This window comes from Fulmarus glacialis, unplaced genomic scaffold (assembly GCF_000690835.1).
Source record: "Fulmarus glacialis isolate BGI_N327 unplaced genomic scaffold, ASM69083v1 scaffold7407, whole genome shotgun sequence".
Lineage (NCBI taxonomy): Eukaryota > Metazoa > Chordata > Aves > Procellariiformes > Procellariidae > Fulmarus > Fulmarus glacialis.
Window position 1 is genome coordinate 12,493 of NW_009223740.1, and position 24,856 is coordinate 37,348.

The 24,856-nt window shown below is 40.8% G+C and overlaps 1 protein-coding gene across 1 annotated transcript in view; it reads left to right on the plus strand.

Moving 5' to 3' along the window:
- Nucleotides 1-4,481: 4,481 nt before the first annotated feature.
- LOC104079760 (fatty acyl-CoA reductase 1-like) overlaps nucleotides 4,482-24,856 on the plus strand; it is a gene marked incomplete at its 5' end in the record, with an annotated part of 33,259 nt that continues 12,884 nt past the window's right edge. Inside the window, 6 exons of the mRNA XM_009581901.1 lie at nucleotides 4,482-4,727; nucleotides 7,425-7,604; nucleotides 13,293-13,470; nucleotides 14,822-14,866; nucleotides 20,416-20,534; nucleotides 23,307-23,374. Of these exons, the coding sequence (XP_009580196.1) occupies nucleotides 4,482-4,727; nucleotides 7,425-7,604; nucleotides 13,293-13,470; nucleotides 14,822-14,866; nucleotides 20,416-20,534; nucleotides 23,307-23,374 (836 nt within the window). The remainder of the gene's footprint in view (nucleotides 4,728-7,424; nucleotides 7,605-13,292; nucleotides 13,471-14,821; nucleotides 14,867-20,415; nucleotides 20,535-23,306; nucleotides 23,375-24,856) is intronic.

Below are 24,856 nucleotides of genomic sequence, written 5' to 3' on the forward strand. Positions count from 1 at the left end.
AGGCTTCTTTGAAAGGCAGTTACAAGACCAAACTCATGCAAGTTCCTTTTTAAAGTAGATCATGGCTGAGGCACTCTACTTTTCATTATTTTGTATTTGCTTCACTGAAAATGTCTCCTGAGAAAGAAGCAAAGCCTTTGGCATTTTACATTGTTCAGTGGTTCCTTTATTTTTCAGCTGCGCTGTTCCATAGATGTGCAATTTGCCCTTTCTTTGAGGTTTTTGTATCTTTGTGGTATGAAAAAATTTCTGATTGAAAGATTGATGGGCAGAAATCTCTCTGAACTATTACATGCTATAAAGTATAACACAGAGTTACGGATGTCCTTCGGGAAGGGAGGTCAAAGCTTAAGTGGGCAGGAAAGCCCATCAAACACACTTAATTAAAACGTTGGGAGAAATTCTAGACATCCTGTTTTCGTAAGTGCTTGACAATGTAAATTGAAATCACAGAGATTAGATTATTATTATAAATGGGAATTGCCTGATAATAACATAAGAAAAATTCAGCAAATTTCAGAGTGAAATTCTCACCTCTGTTGAGGCACAGCACAGCCTATGCAGAACTTGCATCCTATTTTGAGGATTAAAATGAGAATAGCAGCTATTAGGTTCATTTATTCTATTTTGGTCAGGGCAGCAGTGTTGACCCTGGAATGCATTAGGGTGCTCAAAAAGACACTGAAAGCAGGATACGTTAAACTGATTTCCCTCAGTTTAATTAATATTGGACAACTTGACAACTATCGGACAACTTGAAATCAAACATCTTTCTTTTCTCTTCACTATAATTCTGTGGCAACTCATGTGTCACTTCTGGAGTATTGCTGACTTGGCCAGTGTTTTCATGCGGTTCCAACAGTACAGCACGCCAGCCCACTTCTATCCATTGAATATATTTTGTACTGGCAGACGGCTTCTAAAAAGAAAAGATAGAACAATCCTTAGGTCTCATGCAGGTATTGGGATTTATGATGTATGTTCTTGGGTGAGTTAATCAGAATTTAGAAATGCAGTTATTGTTCACCTGCAGACTAAGCATCATCTTTACGCTAAGCATTCCTTGAGCTATAGGAAACAGTATAAAATAAGCTGGATTTCTGTAGTCTTTAAATCTTCTTGCACTTTCCTGTAAAGCACTGAAATCTTCAGATGCCATAAAAGAGGCAGCAGACTTTGATTAAACAGCTGCTCCTGTTATCTGATGTAATGGTGACAATGAACTGAATGTTCTTGTGATCCAGAAGGTTTCCAAAGCAGTATGCTGATTTGTGAGCTTGCATTTAGAAATTGCCTTAATCCTGCATAGAAATGCAGTGAATCATTGGAGGGGGTGAAAAACTACAGCTGTTGAGTGGCGTGTGGTAGTAGGCAATACCTAGCAGTAGGCATAGAAATATTGAAGGGGATATTGTCTGCAGTGGGAATGTCAGGAGGAGATGGCATGTAGGCAGAATATAACTGTCTAAATTTGAGCAAGGCTGGCACTGCAGAAATACTGCTGTTCTTTTTATATACCATGACTGAAATGAAGAAAGGGCTGAATCATTCTTTCTCTGCCTTTGCTTTATTTATGCAAAAGTAAAACAAGTATAAAATAACTCCCATTGGGTGGAGTTTTACACTCTCTCTGCAGTAGAACAAACAAATGCACAATTGTTCCTAAAACTCTTAAAAAGATAGCTTTGGTCTTACAGGGCTCTCTGAGAAATCTTTCCATTTTGTATCTCATCAGGGTTTGCTCGTGTGCGATCTCTCATGAGGTGATGCATTATTTGGACAGCCACTCCAGCATCCTCTTGTTAGAAGATGAGCTTTTTACAGACATTAATGCTGCTAGTACCCGGTTCTGAACATAAGTCGTTGGGAATTGGAGTACTGTGTTCAGCTCTGGGGCCCCCAACATAAGAAGGACATGGACCTGTTTGAGCGAGTCCAGAGGAGGGCCATGAAGATGATCAGAGGGCTGGAGCACCTCTCTTATGAAGACATGCTGAGAGAGTTGGAGTGGTTCAGCCTGGAGAAGAGAGGGCTCCGCGGAGACCTTACAGCAGCCTTCCAGTACCTGAAGGGGGCCTACAAGAAAGCTGGAGAGGGACTTTTTACAAGGGCATGTAGTGATAGGACAAGGGGTAATGGCTTTAAACTGAAAGCAAGTAGATTCAGATTAGACATAAGGAAGAAATTCTTCACTATGAGGGTGGTGAGGCACTGGAACAGGTTGCCCAGAGAAGTTGTGGATGCCCCATTCCTGAAAGTGTTCAAGGCCAGGTTGGATGGGGCTTTGAGCAACTTGGTCTAGTGGAAGGTGTCCCTGCCCATGGCAGGGGGGTTGGAACTAGGTGATATTTAAGGTCCCTTCCAAACCAAGCCATTCTATGTTTCTATGATTCTATGAATTGAGTTCCTACAGTCCAGCTGGCTCTCACCAACATTTTTGTCCATGATTAGCTTTCTCTGTCTAGAAATCTATTCTCTGGCCTAGACTACATTGCTGAAATATGCATGTAGTTGGGTGCAACTGAGAGAAATTAAATTACATTTTCATGTCCTGTTGTTAACTTGTTCAAGGTTCAGATTTATAAAGGATGTGCAGCTGTGTGTTAAAGAAAAATACATGAAGTCAAGTACACAGTGTGCTGCATAGCGGGGAAGGCTGATGATTTTCTTATCGCTTCCTTATCCCTAAGAACATCGAGGTTTATCTAGATTTCGTTGTCAGATAAGCAGAAAGATGGTAATCCCCTAGTCAAACAAGAAACTATTGCTATTAGTACCAATTTAATCTTTCATATGTCTTTTTCTTTTAGTGTGTTTAATTTATGTCACACAATTCCTGCTCTTACATAAGCACTGGGCAAGTCAAAGACAGAACAACCTCTAGGAAAACAAGAGACCATGATAGTAAGGAGATTTACAAACTCGGTGTTACTGGTGAGTAAGCTACAGAGTAGAGGAAACAGCCAAAAAACACAGAGCTACTGAGGAGCCAGCTGGCCCATCCTCCTGCCCCAAGGCGGGTTCAGCTATTCCCTCCCTCTCCTGGCAATGCGTATCTAGACAGTTCTTAAATGCGCCCAAAGGTGGTGGCCCACAGCTTCCACCAGCAATCTGTCCCAGTACTTAGTCGTTCCTGTCAGTAGGCTAGTTACCTTTGAAGTGTGGTTATCCTTAGAAATCTAGATATACCTCCTCAGATCCCACAGCCTCTCTATTCTGTTTATTCTTTCTACCCTTCTCGTTGTCACTCTGCCCCCAAAAAGGAGGAGCTTTTTGGACTTTACTGTTACTATTATTTCGGTTGAAGTTGCTCAACTGAAATAACGCTGGCCAGCAATACAAAACCCTTAGAACAGACACTTCTAAACTCAAGATGATTTTTTTCAAATCTTACTCCAGCAAACTCACATAGCATTTTGAAATTCAGGCTTCACCTCCGTTGCCTGTGAGATTTACCAAATAAAAGGTCTCTAGGTGGAACCTGCAGTAGCTGTCTGCTTTCATGGCGCAAGCAGAACTGCACCCAGACCTGCTATATTGTTATCAGTGACTCTGAGTTACTCACAGAGTAAAAATGGGAACTGAGGAAACTGCTGGTTTTACATAGGTGCTTTTGAGGTGATGGCAGTATTGATTTCCTTTTCCTTTCAGAAGGATTGTGCACAGTTCTCTTGCTGTTCAGGGTACCTGCTATCTTGGATCTTAGGCAAAGCAGAGTGCCAAATGCTGGTTTTGGACAAGACATCAGTCAGAATGTATATGGAAATGTAGGGATCTTTTTAGTGGACAGATGTGCAGTCTTGTCATTCTGCAGAAGACTGGGCAGAAAACGTGTATTGGAAAGAGCTATGGGTCATAGTCATGGAAAAAAAAGGGTTGGAAGACAGCTTGGGAGGCCAGCTAGCTGCACACTTGTCCAGTCACGCAAAATTGCTGGTGGCAGTCAGCACCCTTAGCACTATGGGTTACTGAGGTTCCCCATCTCTCCATCCCAAAGGCAGTTCCCCACAGGACTCATCTGACATGAACAAAGAGTGACAGGCGGCAAGGAGCAGCAAAAGAAGAGGAGGAGCCGGAATGTGCTCTGCTCCCCTCCTCTCCTCAAGTCCTTTGTAGAACCTTAAGAAAATTGCTTGAGTCTAATGCTTCACAGGCTTTCCCACTCCATACTCTGCCCTCCTCCTCTTTAGCTCTTGTTATGGTCCTACAGGCAGTTTTTGAGGTCAAATAGCAAGTGGTTGCAGGAGATGTGGGGGTACAGGAATTTTAGTGGCTGTCCCAGGAAATGAGTGATGCAGAAAAGATTCATTCATCTCTTCAGGGCAATGCATTACCTCCTATATTTTTGTTCTGTTTCCCCTGTGAGATTTTCCCATGGGAGGGAACAAGTGAATTAACTATTTTATCATATCATCTGTGTCCTCCCTCTGAAAGAACCAGGCATTCTCTTTTGTGCCAATTTCCTTGATTGATGTAATCAGACTGGCTACTAATCAAAGTGATCTCAGTAGCCTAATTCTGTACCTGATCTCTCTCTGTTTGTGCTTCAAGGTCTTTGACAGGGTCCGAGAAGATTGCCCTAATTTCCACGAGAAGATTAAGCCTATTAATGCTGAACTCACTCAGCCCAAGCTGGCCATCAGTGCTGAAGATGAGGAGGAGCTTCTGACCCGGGTCAATATTGTCTTCCACTGTGCAGCAACAGTTCGCTTTGATGAACCCCTGAAGTATGTCCTGCTTTCTGTATTTGCTAAGCATGATTCAGAATGCGCAGTAGCCCATAACACACCATTCAGTGCATCTCTTGTATAGCTGCGGTAATAATTCTCTGTTTACGTTTTCATGCTACATGTGGTTCTCCACTGAACGTGCAATGTAAATGCTCTGAAAATGTGCATATGCGCATCAAAAGTGAAGTATGTTGGCAGATTTCCATGGGAACAGAAGGAAGTACTGCAAGCTTGGGTTGCGATATAGTAAGGGAGTAAAGAATGACCTAAAATTGGGATAGGGAAAAGTGTGTTTTAGGTCAAGAGGGATATGTTTTGGCAGAACTAGCTGGAGACAGCTTGAAGTGAAACTATGTTGTGTCTGTCTGTAAAGCTAGTGTTAATTGCCTGCCTTTGTCACTGAGTAACTGAAGAGGGAAATGAGATGCTGTTTAAGAAAATAGCCTATCAGAAGCTTTAAAATATCCAAGACTCCGTGTAATTAACTGTTTAAAATAAATGCTTAATTTCTGAAGGAGCTCCCTTGGGAGTGCCTGTCCGGGCAGGCTTTCCCTTAAGGAAGAATGGCAGAAACAAGCCACTAAACCAAGACTGGATGTGTAAGTGCTTCTATGCAAATCCTAAAGGTCAACAAACGGTGGTGGATGATCTGGATTGCCAGATCTTCACAGTGTTTTGAAAAAACGCTAAAGCTGTGAGAGTAGAAAACACAATTATTAATGTCGATCTTCATTCATAAATAGATATCCACTATGTTCACTATAAATAATTGCTTTTTGCAACAACTGATTAGAGAATCCACCAGAAAGGAAGCAGCTCTTGATTTAATCTCAAGCCATATGTAGAACCTGGCTTAAGATATAAGTAGCAAAGAACTGCACTGCATTAATAGCCATAAATGTTCTTAAATAAATACGTGAATGAACATGCTATAAAAATACATTGCAGTGGCATGTAACATCAAAGGGAAACTACGGTTTTAATAAGGATAGCTAGAAAGAAGTTAAAAGAAAAAGTTAAAATGGTCATCTGCTTGCAGACAGCGTAGCAACTATTTAAAGGCTGATTGCATGTGACCTGTCAAAATCTCTCTAACAGAACAAGGAAAATCCAGTATGAGTAAACGGCAAAATACGAGAAGTTGTTAAAATCAAATTTTTCCTGTCTGAATAATAAAATACATCATATGCGTAAAAGTTCTAGCAAGTTAAATGTGAAAGCACAATATTGCTGCTCAAATAAGAATTCTGAGCAGCAACTTGCTAACGACACAAAAAAATAAAAATATTTTTTAAACACGACAGAAATTCAAAGCCTACCACAGAATATGTAGAGCTGATAGATAAGGGAGGTGCAAAAGCATGCTATCAAGATACTAGAAAAGCAGCAACAGAGAAACTAAATTAATTATTGGCATCAACATGCAGTACATTCGGGAATTCTCCGGATGGAACTCTTGAGGGCAGAAATCTGAGAAACTGTGTTATATTGAAAGATTAGTAGATGCAGTTTTAATATAAATAGAAAAAATAAAGAGTAACAAATCACCATTGTTAGATGATATTCCCCTAGAAGGCTAAAGGAACTCTAAACGTCTCAGCAGAAATCCGTGCTAGGCCCGTATTCTCGGCGCAATTCTGTTCACCCCCTCTCAGAAGGGATACAATTGAATAGAAATGTACGTAGAAGAGTAACTTTCATATGAAGGGTAGCTAAAGTAGAAGTATTCGTCCTGCTAGAAGGGCAGGAGGAAATAAAAATCTATGGAAAATGCTATTCTTTAATAGCAGTGTGCTAAAAAAAATTAAGGATCTCTGGCTTTAGATATTGTGATCCAAACATTAATCATCCTCTTAGCTTCTGTTTTCATTCATTTGGACTATCTACAATTTCTCTTCAACATTTGTGTAACTAATTTCTTTAGTGTACACTGTACTTGGTAGCATTATTCATAATCTTGTACATATTGTTGAAAGCTTCTACTCCTGGGTTGAACAGATTGCGTATTGCTTAACCTTTTCCCCTCTGTGCAGGAAAGTGTCTTACTTTCAGTACAAAGCATGCAACAAAAGTGAACGTCTGTTCACTGAGATCCATTGCAGATAGTCTCTAGGACAACTTCAAGCTGTGCTGGGTGCTTCAGAGTCAACCTTGCTAACCAGGACTCTTTTTCTCTTATGCTTATCAGTTCTCTTCTCCGTTCCTTGGGAATTCAAGCTGTTATCTCTAATTGTGTCTTCTTTCAGTATGAATCTGTTTTTCTGGGCCCAAGGACTTTGGGCTTACTTTGCTGCTTACTGTGTTTATCTGGTTTAGCAGTGGTCCCTTAAGGAGAAAGTTGAATGGGTGCCATGGGAACCCTAACGCCTCAGTGGTCACGTGCGTTGGAAATATTTGTTCCAGGAAGGGATGGCCAATATGCCAGATGTAGAGATGTCAGTGAAATGTTACCTCTATGATCCTTTGAATTGAGTAAAAATATTTGAGAGGCATTCTGTGGCCAGAACAGCGAATCCAACAGCATTGCTCCGAAAGTTGGTTTAGCCCTTGCATTTCACTGAACCTTTCTGCTCTGCTGTGACCCCCCTCTCTTCCCTTACTTGCCTTTTCATTATTTGGGGTTTGGATAATACTCAGCTTTGATACATTCTTTCCAGTGAAATGCATTTTGTTTCTTTCCCCTGCCCTCTTTAGACATGCCCTGCAACTGAATGCAATGGGCACGCAGCGGCTCCTCGAGCTGGCCCGGCAGATGCAGAGCCTCGAGGCCTTCATCCACATCTCCACCGCCTATGCAAACTGTGTCCGGAAATGCATAGACGAAGTCATCTACCCACCCCCAGCTGAACCCAAGAAGCTCTTCGATTTAGTAGAGTAAGTAGGAACTGCATCACCTCTTCTGACGCTGCTTTTGCTTCGTTCTGCAGAAGACCTCCGAACTGTTCATACAACCTGTCCTGTGGGATTTCTGTTCGTAGTTGCTGTTATTGCTTGTCTGTATGCACCACACCAGCAAGAAATGCTGACCATAGTAAGAGTGAGACCAAGGGAAGAGAGAGTGGTTTTGAGGGGTACTTTCCACAGAATGCCAGCCAGTAAGTCTGTCCTTTCTGGATTTTCCCTTGAAACTAGCTTTACTGGGGTTTTTTGAAAATAGAAGAAATAGAGACTCTGTTTTGGAGCCTTTTTATCTGGAGAGCTGCTGAAGTCACGCTTTTTAAACATTTGGTTGAGCTTAACAATACTTTTCCAAAAACAAAAGTTTTAGAAAATGGCATAAACCACACTTAATAACCCCGTGATTTCAGCTACCTCTAAATTTTTCCACACACCATTTTAAAAAAGGCTGTGTGATTTCTTAGGAGTCCAGCATTGACTAAGTTATGCACGAGTGCAATTGCTATCAGGAATGGAATTGTGATGCTTCTTTCTGTAAGACTCAGCTCTGCTGCTACCTTAGTAAGAACTGAAATTTTTCATATACCTTTTATTCATTTCTTTATCTCTTCAGCTTCCCAATGTTGTTTCCACTTACTTCAACAATCCTGTGGTATTAAACTGGAGTTATATGGGGATGAGTCAGAAACAGGCTGTTTTAGGAGGAGTTCAGTGTGAGAATCCAGGACTTTAAGGGAACGACAAAAAGGCTTGTTTAACTGAATTTACCGAAATGAAGAATAATTAGAAAGAGTAACCAAATCTGCGATAAAGGCCCCAGGACACCTTCCCCTTTGAAGAATTTTCCCACAGATGTAACTTCCTTTTCATTTATTTTCTAGTGGTATTCCACTTGTGTGATATAAGCAACTGACCTGTGAACTAGTAACCCAAAGAGCTGGTATAAAATCTTTCTTCTCCTTGATTTAGGGTAATAGGAGATGAGATGAATTAATGTCCAGCAGGAGAACCACTGAGGTTTTGTATCAAAAAATTGTTTGCCAAAAAAAATAATTTGACTAAGCACTACTCCAGAAAATTTAGTACAAATCAGTGTTGTTTTCTTTTTTTAATTTTTCCAGTAGCCCATACTCTTGGATATGTTTACTTCCAGCTAGTAGTCATCTATCATTTATTATTTATTCAGCAAGTGGAGTGTGATACAAACCAAAGAAATGCCCTAGTGCATTAGAGCAATGGGCTCCCTGGCCCAATATCTTGCCCTCAACAGCGGCACTGGGAGATGCTGTTCAGGGTAACTACAGAAGCCTGGAGACTTCTTGCAATCCGTTCCCCTTGCAGCCTCCCAGAAACCAGAACTGTAGTATGAGGGGTGTTACATCCTACTAGTTTTTGACCCATTTTTCAATCCATTAATTTGTTTAATACCTTTTTGAACTTTCTGGTACTCTGCCTCTGCAACCCCCTGGGGCAGCAATTTCCAGAAGCTTCCTAACTAACTGCTGCATAAAGACAAGCTTGCTTTTACCTATTTCAAGCTGTCATGCTAATAGTTTTGTTACATGTCCGTAGTTGCAGCATTGCAGTATCTGCAGTATTTGCCCTATTCACTATGTCTGCAGTTCTGTAAATCTGTATTGCATTCACCCTGGACCTTCTCTTCTGCAGCCTGAAGAGTCCCAGCATTTTTACTGTCTCCTCATATGCCAACTGATCTGTCTCCTTGATGATTTTAGTTGCCCTTCCTCTCTGCCTTTTTTTAAGTCCACTCCCTCCCTGAGGTGCAGGGGCCAAACAGAACCACATGCAGTACTCAAGGTGTGGTCACTCAAAGTTTTATTTAAATAGCTTCAAAATGACACCATTGGTCTTGTTCTCAGTACCTGATGATGTCCAACATTCATTGACTTTTTTGTCTGCTGCTACTCATTGACTTGGAAATTGCATAGAGCCATCAGCTGTGCTTCCAAGAGCCAGTTCTGAGTTCAGCAACCTCTAAGACCAGTTTAGACTGCTTTTCCCTAAATGCATTGCCTTACCTTTATTTACAGTGAAGCTAATCTGCCACCTTTTTGCCCACTGGTTCAGTTTTACAACGTCCTTTGGAGTTCATCGCTATCAATATTACGTTTCACTGCCCGGAAAAGCTTCCCATCACTTGCAACTTTGGAAACAATTAGTGTCGATGGCTCAGATAAAAAAGACTCCAGCAAAGGACTGAATGCTAATCAGAAATGTGCAGAAGTGCCTGGCTACCCCAGAGGTTGCAACTTCAGCTGCTTCATATAAGACACTAAGAATTCATTTATTGTAGTTTGCATGTGCAGCAGAGAGGATGATTTTGAAAGAAAGGTTGAATGACAGAGGATGGGCTTTCAGATGTGTTCTTTGATATGTTTATCTTGGTTGTATGTTTGGTTGTTTTTTCTTAGTCACATAATTAGAGATGGGTTTTCTTTTCTACTAGATTTTTGAATTTTTACTATGTCCCATACTCCAGAAGTTCACAAACTTCTGGTACTTTTAGTGGGACAGAAGTCACAGCATCCCCTCAGGTAGGATGGCATCTATTTCTTTGCAGTGTTTGCAGGTAGCATTATAATTGCTCACAGCAAAGACAACCGCTGCCTTCAAAGGCATTGAAATCAGGTGGGCCTTGTTGAAAATCACTGTCTTCAGAGTCATTGGTTTGGAAGGCATTCTGCAAATCAAAGGCAATATATGAAGGAGATGCATGGGGTTGCAGAGTGTGTGGAGGAGCAGGATGGGGAAAGTCCCTGTGAAGTTGGGACAACATAATACAGGCAGAATGGGATAGAGAAAACTCTGAGAGACTGTGAAGGGGATTACTTGGACAGAGAGAAGACAAAGCAAGGTTGGAAGGAGATGGGAGAGATGCACCTTTTATTATTCACCATGTAAGTGGAAGAAATAATATGTGGCTATCTGGGTACAGAAGGTTTCAGAGAAAGGAGACGAACAGATATTGGAATGTTACCTTCAAAAAGATGGGGGAGGAAAAAAGGGAGACAAGGAAATATAAACAACCCTTGTTTTAAAGTGCTTTTCTGCAAGTGCATTAAGAGGCATGATCACACAACTGGATGCAATAACAGATCCATTTAATGATGCTTTTGGCATCATTATATGCTTATGATTCTTTATTCAGTTGAAATCCCGATTGGGCTCCCAGCTGTTTCTTTTTCTGTTCTTATCCTCCTATTATATCCCTGCTTTTCAGTATTTTGATATTTAACCTGCAAGTAAAGCCTTAGGCCTAATCTGTGTAAACCAAAAGTCACACTTCTAAGTGCTGCCAGGCCAATAGAGGGAACACATAATCTGCCACATCAAGCAAGGTTTGCCTTAATCTAAAGCTGAGTGAAATCAGCTTTGAAGGCTGTGCTGAGGTAAGGAACACAGTGCACAGGGAAGTGTGGGCTGAAGCAGAACTGTTTTCATTATTGCAGAAAATACAGATCTGTCATCACTTACAAGAAAGAGAGTGTCTTATTAATGCAAAGTGATTAACACAGAAAGTTACATTTTCCTATGGCAGAGTAATTTGGTGCCTGTATGAGATGAAAGAGGATGTTACTCATTGTTTAATTTGCATCTCTTGTTTCTATGGGGCAATTGCAGCAGTGAGCAAAAGCAGTAGCTTTGTGATTTAGCATTTCAAAATCTTCAAAGTAGGTCACAGAGGAGTAGGAATGGTTTGTTTCACTGAACTGTCAGCTCAGCGTTCCTGTGATGGTAATGCTGGTAGATCAAATCACCTGGTAGGGTGAGAGGCAGGCAGGAGTGTGGTCCTCTTGATGACCACTTAAAGTAACGCAGAAAGGCCTGTCTGGAAGGATGAGGGCAAGGGGAAATTGCTTTTCCTTGTACTTCTACACCTGTCTTTCTTTGCTTTGTGAGAAACACTAACCTGTAAGCCCCTATTATTTTTAAAAAAAAAAAAAAAAAAGGGGAGGAGGAGGGAAAAGAGACTTATATGCAGCTAATCTGAGTTCCCAAATGAACCTAGTCTTCCTCCAGGCTCTGCAGAAATGGACATCTCCTTTTGGTAGGCTGGTAATTAATTTCTCAACAGATTCAAAAAATGGCAATTTATCTGAGACCCTGAGGAGGCTGGGTTCAATGGCTGCCTAAACAGGCTTTGTAAATTAAGTCAATATTGTGTGCTGCTTATTGCTTCTGCGTAGTTCAACTTCATATTTTCTGCCTTGTTTCTGAAGCATGGGGCTAAGATTGTAGAGGAACGTATTTGCGCCTCCATAAGGCTTTTTTTATTTAAAAAAAAATAGTTTCTATATACTAAAAACTGTCAGATTCTTTTTAACTCATTCCAAAACTGAAAGATTCACTGAATTCAACCCTCCCCTGCAAACTGTTTCACAGTTTCAGTGAATCAGTGTTTTCTCGTACAATAGTTTTCCTGTAATATTTCCATCTCTGTCTGATGCGAGCCATCTGAAAAAGTGTGCCACCTGAGCCATCAGGTGTTTGCATGTTTAAGTTGGTATGATCAAGTAATTCTCCAGGTGTAACAGTCTCCACCTTATTCCTCTCCCCTTGACCTCCACCTGTTTCTGAAATTCAAGATGAGGAGGAGTGAAGCGAGGATCTGCAGGAAGCAGTATCCTTGCAATGCCCCTGGGAAGAACACACCCATTCAGTCTGAACTGTAAGTCCATTGACTTAATTACAAATTGGATTATAGGAGTTAATCCATGATTCTGTGGTGTACCACCAGGCTGCTGAAAGCCTGTCAGGGACTGGCAGCAGTGTGCAAGGGCCCTGGAAGTACAGCCAGTTCCTGTCCTTTAGACCCAAATGCTGGCAGGACCAGTGATGTCTTGATGGTGTGCCAGGGAAGAGCCTTTGAGCCTTAGGCCCTTGCTGCAGCACCACGCTGGCAAGGGCCACTTTTTTAACGGTATATATGTAACTACTTCTGATAGATTAGATACCTGAATACCTTAACAAAAAAACCCCACCCTTGGTGGGGTTTTTTTTAAAGCAGCTGACATTGACAGTTTCTTAATTTCCTATGTGAACAAGCCAGTGGAAAACCAGTAGGAAGGAGCACCTAACATTGTAAATTGTGCTACTGGAATAATATCTCTGTAGTACGTTGTTCTAGCTTTTGAGACCTTTGTAATGCTACTCGACTCAGTAAGTCAAGGTTACCAAGAATCTCCTGAAATGTGCTTGGGAGTATATAGGGACTGTATATATTGGCTAAGGATGAGCGCTACCTAGTGAGAGTGCTAGGTTGGAATGCTCCATCGGTCTGTAGACCTATATCTAGGTCTAGATAGAGATGTAGATATGTAGGCTATATCTACGTTACAGATTGCAGTGAAGCGTAAAGCACACAACAGATTGCTTTAGAATGAGATTGTACAGATGCCTGAAGTTGAGCTGGACATTGTAGCATGAGGCTCAGCAGGGTTATTTTGCACTTTGAAGACAAAAGTAACCTTTCTCCCAGAGAGCTGTTCTAAATCCAAACCAGTTGCCCCTTGCTTTGTCTTAAATAGCTTTGACTTGCTTACCCTTTGTTTCAGGTGAGAATTCCTGTCTCACTGGTCTTTTTTGCCTCAGTATTTTCTCTCTCTGCATGGCGGATAATGATGTTCTCCTTGTTTTCTGTAGGTGGTTGGATGAATCTATCATTCAAGACATCACACCCAAGCTGCTTGGAGAGTGGCCCAACACTTACACCTACACCAAAGCCTTGTCAGAATACCTGATACAGCAAGAGAAAGGAAACTTGAACATTGCTATCATCAGGCCATCCATCGTGGGAGCTAGCTGGCATGAGCCTTTCCCAGTAAGCATGAATACATAGCAATTCTCTACTGAGAGCCCTCTGATACAGCTGTAGCTGCAGAACTGTCAGGAATCTGTCCCTACTTGTAGCAGTGTCTGCTTGAGAAACAGGTGCCACAGTTCATAGGAAGGTGCATGGAAGAGGTGGAGGACCTGTGCTGGAGTAGAACAGCAAGCCTTCGTCAGCATCTTCAGGAAAGACTCTTGCCTGCAAGTGGAAAGAACACATTTAAGCAATAGTAAGAACAGCTGGGATAATAATAGTACACAATGCTGGACTTGCAACTGACAGTCTTACACGCAGAGGATGGTGCCCAGACAGACACACAGGGGAGTTGCTGTACTAGCTGGGGAAACATGAGATCTGAGGGTCGGTCACAGTCCTGATGCATTCTGGTTCAAGTCTTTCCATTGTCTAGTCAGCCTATTAATGAGGTCCTGATGAGCACCCTAAACCTCACGTGGTCCTTGAAAGCATTTGATGATGTCATGTGCAGTTACCTAGCATCTTTGTCTTATGTTGGTAGTTGTTGAATTCACTGGATTCACACTTGTATGGGCCTGTTGCAGATACAAATGTCAGCCATGCAGTGCTTTTGGACTGAAATAATTCACTAAGCTAAATATACTAGTAGGAACAACGTGCCCTAACGTTGCAGCCAGATTGGAAAGGCGACATAAAGTCACCTTTGGCTTTCATGCAGCTCAAAGTGTGCCAAAGATGGCTGAGATATAGTAGAGGCTCTGGGCCAAGCTCTCCATCTTGGAAAGACAAGGCCAACTCTGTTAGGTGTCATAACCCGTTTTGGGTCAGGCAGCTCATCACTGCTCTTAACTCCAGCTCCCACAAGTGGCAGTTTCCCTGACCTGAAGTAGGATGGGATTCAAAAGTGGAGTGGTATTTTTTTCCTTGCCTTAGAAATTAGTTGGAGTAATCAAATCAGTCTCAGTGACATCTGCATGTTGTATGTTGGAGGGTATATAACACAGACACTGTTTTCAGCAAGTGTGACAGCACCAAGGCACCGTAGTGTTTAAAGCCAGACTTTATTCCTGTAGCCAAGTTATTATAGGAAAGAAGCAGTTTCTAAAAACAAAATTTGTTCTTGTCATTGATGGGTAAATTGCAGACAGTATGAGGTATCATACAACACATCCCCTATTTAAAATCAATTAGGTACTTCGTACTGGTTAGCTTCCTGGCAGCTGTCCCAGATAGGCTGGCATACGTCTTAACTGTTGTCTCGTTGCTTCTTTATCTACGGCACAGCATTGCAGCCCTTTCACCATTTCGAAGCCGGTGGAAGCAAAAAGTCACTGAAAGAAATAGTAACCATTCTTCTTTTTTGCAGGGTTGGATTGACAGCTTCAACGGGACGAGTGGAATGCTTGTTGCGGTATGTCTAGTTACTATTTAAGCTCCCCTTAAAGTGGAGTTAGAGTTCCTAAAATAGCAACTTTAAAGTTACTCTAAAGCCCCACTTAGAAATTGTGTGCAAAAAAGGATCATAGCCGTTTTCTGAATCTGGTAGAAAGATGTCACACACTTGCCATACATCTGTATGCCTGTAGGACCCAGAAGACTGTCTACTTATGCTGCGCTCAGAAAAGGACATTGAGAAAGTATTCATGTTGCTGGTTCACTAAACATGAATTGCAGTTTTTAGTTTTGGAAAATTTGGCCAAGTTTTCAAAGAAAGGGCAAAAGATGCATCCTTGAAACTAGGGGTAATTCAGATGTCAAAGCTTGAATCTTGTAACAGAACTTAATTTTACAGGCCAGATTACTGCTACAAGGCAGCATTACTTATACTTTCATTTATCTTCATATGTATTGTTTCTAAGTCCACTGCTATAGTTTGTGACCACTCCGTAATAACAAAGACTCGGCATCTCATTTGCCATTGCTTTGTACAGGAGTTCTCCATGTGCAGAGTACATCTAAATAATGTATGTAACTATCAATTCAGACTCTGCCAGTCCCACAGATAATTCACTATATTCTTGCTTAACACTGATGTAAGTAACTACTGTGCAAAATGATAAGGAACAAACCCCTAAGATGAATAATAACTTAATAAAATATTCCCTGTAACATGAAAACAATCATTACAATTTGACATATGAAAACAGTAAAGTTGCATACCATTTCTCCTGGCTTATATTTTTTTTTCTGAACTAAAATTGCTGCCTTAGGTCTATTTGTCAATGCATAATGCTGTATAGCTATGGGCAGATATTTTTGTTCATGTATGATTTGTCCACCTTGATTGCTTTGTAAAAACTACATTGTAATCAGCCTGATGCAGTGTATAAAAGGATTAGTAGTCTACAATCATAGGAGAGGACAATAAAATCCAAATATCATCTTGTTAAAAAAACTCATTTGTACCTGAAGTAGAGCATGAATAGAAACTGTTACAGTTACTTCTGGAATCCACAGGACTGGTGAAATTACTGGGTATATCCTAGCTAATGCTTTTATCTCAAACCCCAGTTACACGTTTCAGAGACGTTCAAAAGCCCCCAAATGCATCATTTGTGTTCACAAAGTGCTATTAGCTCCTATTCATGTCACAGTTTCTTTAAAATAGTTATCTATCAGCCTTTTAATCATTGCTGACTGCTCATAAAGCTTGTACTGCCTCTCTGCTCTCAGAGCATCTCAGCAGCACTTGTTTTGCACTCACAGCATCTTGTTCTGTTTTCTGTGTTCTTGCAGACGTCTTGTTGTTAATCACGATAAAGGTTTTGCAGTTCCTTAATTTTGCAGATCCACTCCTTATATTTTCATGTGACAGGTTCTAACTTTTGTAATAATACCCGTGAGTTTTGATTTTTTTATGTTTACTTTGGAGCATTAAAAATGTCTGTCACGAAAGTTTGTCTAGAGTTAGTTTGCAAGAAAGATGTTGTACAAAAGATTTCCATTGCATTGTTCTTATTCCCCACAAGTGAATTACCTAAGTAACAATTTACAGCAAGTTGCTGTCATACATGTATCGTATGCCAGTACATTATGAAACACAGGCCAAATTCATATGCTTTCAGCCATATAAAAACATGCTCATCAAATCTTTTGTCATTTAAGAAGCATTTTTGCCCTCCTTGTTTCTTTTCTTTTAATCTGTCAACAAGTAAAAAACACCTAATGGTTAAGTATTTGGAAATTTTGCCTATATGTCAGTCTTTTTTAATAGTGTCTGCTTTAGGAACTTACACTGGAGCTTGCAAATATTTGACATGCTTATCCTTTGCCACTCATACCAGTAACTAATATTTTCTTTCTTCAAAGCAAAAATTTCTAGCCTTACTGAATGCAACAGCAAACTTAACGGTGGTTTCACTTAGGCCAGCTTTCACACACAAGCGCCGGCCTGTATCTTTATCTCCAAATTAACTCTATCGAAAGTAAAGTTTTTGAGATTCTAGGGTCACTGTAGTAAATAACTTCCCTTTTATATAAAAGCTTTGACTTGTACTGAAATAATTTTGAAATAGAGGTGGTATTTTTTGGTTCAGGACTGAAGCTCTGAGGTTCTTCAATATAGGAAATAAAAAGACAATGAAATTCGTGTCATCTGCACTGAGCTCTTCAGAGATGAAATATGATGATTTGACACGTACCTATATCGACACTGAACCAAGAAAAAGACAAAAAGCAATGACAGTAGGGGCAGGGTGTAGAGACGAGGTTGTTGTCCATGTCCAACAGCTCTTTGGCCCCACAGGCAGCGGTGTTGGCTGGCATCCGTCAGGAGCAGATTCTCTGGTGTGAGAAGCGAGGGGGGATTGCCACTGCTGACAGACCCTATTTGTCTTGTACTATCTGCAGTTGCTACTGAACTTAGTTGGACTGGTACTAGTTTTCTGGAAGTGAAAGTTATTTATTATTAGGGAGCCTAAGAGACCTTTTGGTCTTCTGGGGGTGGGGCGGAAATAAATACATGTTTTGAATTAATGTGCTTGGATATGGTGAATTGGTAAATCCTGTTTGGTAGTTTGAAAGTTAACCCTTGAACATGTAAGTTATGCGTTAGTTTGATTACCTGGAAGTTGTGTGATTACAACCAGTTGTCTCGGCCAACTGTATTTCAAAGTCAAGTCAAACTGTATTTATTAGTCAAGTACTTTTATTAGCCTTAATTAAGGATGGAAAAAGCAAAAGGGAAGTGTTTTGGGGGTTTTTTTAAAGGGTTGTTTTTTTTAAAGTCCCCCCCATACTAAAACATTCACTTTCAACTTTTAACCCAAGCTCATCCTATATAGAGAACAACCCCCAGATTCAGATTTGGCTCAGATGATTGGGATCATCTGGGCAGAATCCAAACTCCAAACCTTGCAAAGATTTCCCCACCACCACCCTCAGTCACCACTATAAGATTTGAGTCTGATCACTTCATTCAACAGACAGATATATTTCTTTTAAATATTTATGAAATGTGGGAGTTCAAGTTGTTTTTGATAGTCTAATTATGTTTCTTTCACCGACAGTTGCTCCAGCCGCTGTGGGGAGAAGCTTTGTTGATTGAAAAACAAAGTGAAATTAATTACATTTCCACTGGACTGTAATTGAGGCATTTTCTCTCGCTGTTCCATATTACATGTAAAGACCTTCCTCCCTGCAAGGCAGTGAAGCTGTAGGGCAGAACCGTGGTTTAATTCATGTTCTGGACAGTGGCTGGCCCCGAAGCGCTGCAGCTGGGAGGCTGTCCAGAAACGTGATTCAGACCACCAAATGGTTTCAGAGGCTTCAGCTAAAGTAGCTTCTCTTTCACTAAAGAGAGAAAAACATCAGCAACTACAAATAGAAATCAAGCCATACCTGATAAAGAAGTACCAAACCATTTCCAATGTAAAAAGTAAATTAAAACACTTAAACCTGAAGTCCTTATTAAATACACAATATATTAAATATCTAATTCATTCATATGCATATGACCATCGCAAGCTGCTCTGAATACAGGCATGTTTGCAGCACATCCATCAAACTTCCTAGTTTTGAAGCCTGATCTCAAAAAAGTCTTTAGTGTACCTATGAAAATGTGATAGTGGATCATACAGTGGTCTCTAGTGGGCATGTGTTCACAGCAGTGGAAAATTCATAGCTGAGCTTGATTGCCTCCTTTGGTTCTTTTTGCTTTTTTTCCCTTGAAAAATCTGTAGTGGGAACAAAAGAAAAAAAAAATCATAGTGATGTTGCAAGCTAAGGTTTTAATGTCTAAGCATAACTGCGATTCAGCTTAAGGCAGCAGAAGTTAACTGCATGCCGTGGGTTTGAGGAGGATGTTTGGAGTCATGTGGGGAAGCTTACATTGCTGCCTCTGAGTCTGTCTGTCTGTCTACAATCCCTTTGCCAGCTGCACCAAGGATGAGATGTGACTGCTCATGAAAATTAAATCAGTCATAAGTGGTATTCCCTTACTTGCAAGCTGTGAAATGTAACAAAACCATCTGACTATAGAAGGGGAAAGGAGGGGGAGCGAAAGAGAATAAAATAACCCAGATAAACACCTCCCAAAGAGGGGATGCGGTGTCCCTGAAAATCCATCAATTACCAGTAGACAATGGCATATGCTTTGCAAGTTAATATCAAGTCTTAAATGCTTTTTTCATCACATCTTTCTTCTCCCCAGACTTCAGGCAAGTGTTTTTGCACAACTGGGCACTTCCTGTCTAGTTGCTGTAGCAAAGCTTCATCTTTCACAGCTGGAGAGCTATTTCATGATGAAATGGGAGTCTCGGATTGGAAGAAAAGAAAAATTTGCTATAAAATTCCTTTGCCCTGACTTTTAATATTCTTGGATCTGTAGAGCATATTCCTTTGCCCCTTCACTCAGTCCTTCCCTTTGGTTTTACATGGATCTAAATCATAAGAGCTTTTTTTCTTCCTTGCTTCACTAGCTCTTTTACCCTCCCAGTTCTTTCACTGGGTCCTCAGCTTCTACTTCAAACTCAAATTCATCGCATTTTATTTCCCACACACTAGATAACTTGACTGCAACCTTGACTCTGCTGTTGGGGTTTCTTTTTTTAATTGCTCTGTTTAGCCCTCATACTTGACACACACTAGGTTAAGTTCGTTCACCCCACTTCACCTCCACGTTTCTGTATTTCTGAATTGTCCTGTCTGATTAAGTCTGCCATGTTGTTGCCATCTGTTCATGTAAGCCTCTTCCAGCCATGTCTCTCCTGTGGAACCTCCAAAGACTAACTGGTCATTGGGAAAACCCCTTGATAAGCATTCAGGTTAAATATATATATTTTAGGGAGCCTGACCCCTGACAAATGTACTTCCAACCAAAGCAAAATGAAAATCTTCTGTTCTTGCCTACCTCTTCTCTTTGGTTGTCAGTAATTGAAAATGAAAATGTTGAAAATACTTTGTATTTTCACTCATTCATTTCCTGAGTTTTGTTGGGTGGCGAGCTCTTCAAGGCAGGGGCCATGTCTTGACTGTATCTTTGTGCTTAACAGACACAGCTTTGGAAAACAGGAGGGTGTGAACACATCCAAAAGAAAGGGAGTGAACTTTTCAAAAAGCCTATTGATGTCATTTCCAAAGTGACTATTGTCTTTGAGGGATACTCAGACCTCTCTCTGCCTGGGTCACTTAAGAAAATGGAACTTCAGGTATCACAGGGAATTTTACTGCAGTAAATTCAAATATGTTTCTTTTTAAGGTATTTATTTCATATTGAGTTAACTAAGAGTCACAGCTTTTCTTGTTGTACACAGCACAGACATCATCATGTTTTAGACTTCCTCTGAGAACACAGAACAGTGGGATCCACGTGAGATCCATCTTTGTTTTCACAGAAACAAAATAATCTTCTGCAGCAGGTACCAGGCTTGAAAAGTGCTAACGTGACGGTCTGTCCTCAATCCAAGCTGATGAAATCTTACCATGGCCTTACATCCGTGACTGTTTTCCTTTGTCCCACAGGCAGGCAAAGGGATTCTGCGGACCGTCATCGCCAACAACGAAGCGGTGGCAGATATGATTCCAGTAGACGTCGCCATCAACCTCACCCTTGCGGCCGGGTGGTACACTGCTGTGCACAGGTGGGAAGGCACTCCTGCTTCTGCCGGACTTGGGCATTTACTGCCTGCACCAGGACTTTAAAGGGAACCAGAAGCTAATTGAAAACCTGTGCAAGAGCCTTGCTGATTCATTTTCTGGTTCATGTTTTCTTCCCCGGGTTGGCAAGGACTGAGTGTAGCAGAAGCAATAAAGGCAGGCTTTAGAGTTAGGAAATCGCTAAAGCTACAGGTGGGACCTGTTTCTTAGTACAACGTAAGCTCAGCTGACAAGTCTCTCTTTTAGAAGTCACTTTTCTGAAGTCCAAGAGCTTTACTGCAGCTTCTCAGCAGCCGCTTTTTAGGCCTCCTTTCTCAGGCAGCTACACTGAGTTGCTTTTCAAGTGGCTTCTAGAGTTTTCTTGGTGAAAATGCTCTGTGTGTTTTCCTTGGAAAACCCTGCACGATATAAATATAGTATGGACTTATATGATAGGGGAAATAATCTAAAAAAAAAAAACAAACCATTCTTTGTGCTGTTGAGAAGGGTATGTATAAGTGACATTAAGGTTTTAAGATCTGATCTTTTCTCTGGCTCTGACCTTTAATCATTAGTTAGGAAGTGCTACAGAGTAAACCACATGAATTATTCTGGAGGTTTATGCAACTCTGAGAAATCAATACCAGGCAAATAAAAGGCAGAAATATTTTACTTTGAGGGACAGAGTAAGCCCTCTGAGCTGAGGGTAGAAAAGAGCTGCATACAGTAACCTAAATACGGGGATCCTAAAAGGATCTTAAAAGGCAGCTTACCAGCTCTTCGGATTTATTTTTCTCATCGTTTTGCCCCCCTCCATCAGCAACAGACAAAGCAGCACAGTCTGGGAAAAATAAATACAGCTTCCCCTTACACACACACCCTTGAGAGCCTCCAGATGAAGAGGGCTACAGCCTGTCCATAAAGCTGGAAAAGGAGATGAAGAAGTGCTGAGGAGCAGTATATCGGCACGCAGGTAGAGTTCCTGGCCCTGGCCATGGTAGGAGAAGTGCCATTTTTTCTAACTTTTCATTGGCGAAAGATACATGCTTTTAATCTGGTTCCCACACAGATAATTATTAGGCTAAAGGAGCAATTACAGAACTTGATTTAAAGCTTTGTCTAGCTGGGCACAACCCCAAGGTTAGCAATCTGTAAACAAAAAAACAAGAGCCTGAGCCTTCTGTAAATTTAATTTCTCTGACAGAGTTTCAGGTTTAGGTGCTGTCCTGAAGAATAGCATGTATGGTTTAATTTTTTTTTTTTTTTCCCAAATCATCTAATTAGAAAGTCAGTATCCTTCAGGGCAGGTGACATTACTGAGGGAAATTAGATTCTAAAACTTAGAAGAGAATTGCAATCTTCATTACCTAGTGTAGAAGCTCTACGCTCTACCAAGGTCACCGACTCAGCTGGAGGGTGGAGAATGGAAAAAAATCAACAGGGAGAGACTCTTCAGTGGAAGCCGGGAAAATGGAGAAATCCTCTTCATTGGCGTTTAATGGGCCTGACCCACTGGAGTAAATGGAAGCCTGTGCTTTCACTTCAGTGCACTTTGCAACAGGCTGTGTGTGTGGCTCAGCACTAGGTGGGTTTTCTATAAGGGTACATATTACGGATTTAGTCCTTAGTGGGCTGCCGTATTGATTTCCATAAAGTAAAGTTTCCCCACATTAAGCACGACTGTGCATTTTTATGTTTAACACCCTATTAGACTTCTGCTCAGTAATTAAAAGTTACAGGAGATCATGGATTCAGAGCTTGATACATGTCTATTAGTCCTAACCATCCCTAGAAGTCTGTTAGGGATTAGTAATAATGACAATATACTGTATATTGCCATGATTTCAAAGCTTTATTTAAAAAAGCACCATTAAAACTGTGCAGTATCCAAATGCAGTTTTCAGGTATTACTGTGCGAGATTTCCTATCCCAGGTTTAGGGGTTCTATCACCTGGTGTCTTCAGTCATAGGAGTTTTGAAAAGAAAAGTTCCCCGAAGCCAGCCTCCTCCAGTGGAGAAAGGCTCTGAGCACCGCAGGCACCCTAGGAGCACTGAGGTGCTGTATCCTCCAGCCAAGCTGCCCTGTTCAAGGCCAGATCTCACTTCTTTCAGCATTTTGGCAGATGGCTCCAGCTGCTAATGCAGAGTAAGAAAAATGCTGCATTGATGGCATCACTTGCACCCTTAGCAAGGCAGGCTTAGATCAAAAAAGCTGTTTGACTAATTCTTGCCTTGTATTAAAGGAAGAAATAAAACCAGTATGATCTATGTTTAGTTCCATGCGCAAATAACAACCAAGCTTTATGTGGTATTAAAATGAGAATTGTGTTGAAATGGATTGATTTGTAATCACCACCCTGGTAATTGTTTAAAAGTAACACAAATCATACTCATTAAGTAAATGATTGCAAAATACACAGTGTGTCTCTGAGGTTGACTTGGGTCAATTGTTTGACCAACCAAAACCAACCAGAAATTTGTCAGTATGCATGCATGCTTTCCTTATTGTTTTTATAATTTTTGATACGTGATATATGGATGATTTTTCTTAAACCCCATCTCTCTTTATGAACTTCATATGCTCTCCAGAATTTGACTGAATCGTATTAAAACTTCATGTTTTATACTATATTTTCATATTTATGAAAAATTAACTCTTCTGCATTTTTTACGCGCTGATGTTACTGTTTCTTGGGCTGTTAGATTTCATGCTCCATTAATAAAGCTTTGGGTGCTTTCCTTCACACCTTAAAATAATACTTCTTTCTCTTTTCCAGACCAAAAAACATGTTGGTGTACAACTGCACAACAGGTGGAATCAACCCTTTCTTCTGGGGAGAAATACGTAAGATCTAATTTAAACCTAGAATGTGTCAAACATTAATAGTATTCTTTGGCCAGGCTTTGAAAAGGTAGTTTCCTATATTTAGGTGGCATTTGGCGTCTGCTATTCAAACTGCATGTGGGAGGCCCAATGGCAGTCGGTGAGGGTCAGCAAAAGCTCCTGGTGCTGAGCATTCAGCTCAGGAAAGCGTCTATTCAGTTTTCATTGTGGGCGTAATCACATAACAACCCAGCAAAGTACGTGCTTTGCTGCACTGAGGTATTAAAGTGGTGGAAAAAGAATAGAGAACCAGTCCCTTAATTCTATGAGAAGATGCTCTGCGTAGCCGTAACAGGACATCTTCCTCTTCTGATTGCTGGGGTTGCTGGGTTAGGGATTCTTTTTGTGCTTTGAAATCACCTGGAGAACCTTGATAGTGAATCTTGTATTCTTATAAAGGAAGCTCTAACTTTCAGAACACAGAAAACCGGTATATTAAGGAAGCAGAGCAGCCTTTCTTTCTGTGAAGAAAATTCTAAACAGAAATAATTGGGGTAGGCTTGAGAAGGCAAACCTTGAAATGACAGGTGTGCTTCAAGAACAGTTTGCCTTTTGATCATGAATTTTGTCAGTGGAAGAATTCAAATTATTTTTGTGGCTGACTTTTCTTCAAGTGGATGTGCTTCTGAGGCAGGGGTGAAAGAAAGGGAGACAAATCCTGACACCCTTACAGTGGAAAACTCATGCTGAAGCTAAGCAGCATAAATACCGCATACAGTCAGTACATTCATGGACGGATGTATGGGGTCTGATTCGCTTTCTGTTATACATTAATTTGTATCTTTGTGCTTTAAATACAGGATGCTGACACTGTATCCACCACTACTGTGGTGTTTCACCTCTCAGCCTTTGCTTTGCATTTGTCTTTGCATTATTTAAGTGGCAAACTGTGAGTCAGCAGAGAATCAGACCATAATTGCATTTTCAGAACAAGGCTTGTCTGAAAATCCTACTAATGCCCTACCATGAGATTTGATCAAGTGATCTAGCAGGGAAGAGGTTTCAGCAACTGGCTGAGGGGTGAGAAAAATCACACCAAGTTCCTGACATATTTTTTTATGAGAGATTTTTATGTGGTTTGTCACAGTCTGAGAGAAGGTGAGGCTTCATAGGTGGTTGTTGGAGAATCTTCACAACATGTGAAGTCAGATCTTCTGTGGCTTTTTCACAGGAGTACATGCAAAACTCTTCACAGGTTGCTACTTTAGGCAACAGCCACCATAGCACTACTACCTGAGGTTTGCCTTTCTTAACCCATTTTCAGTGTCATTTTACTGATGAAAACAACAATGTATTAATGCATTGTAACTGATCTTACTCTGTTACGTTGCTCGTAACTGTGGATTTAGCAATAAAATCATCTGGGTGCAGCAGAAGCTTGCACAAGCAGTTCAGCTGTGTGATGGGACTGAAGGCAAAATTTTCTCCTTGGGTGACACTGTG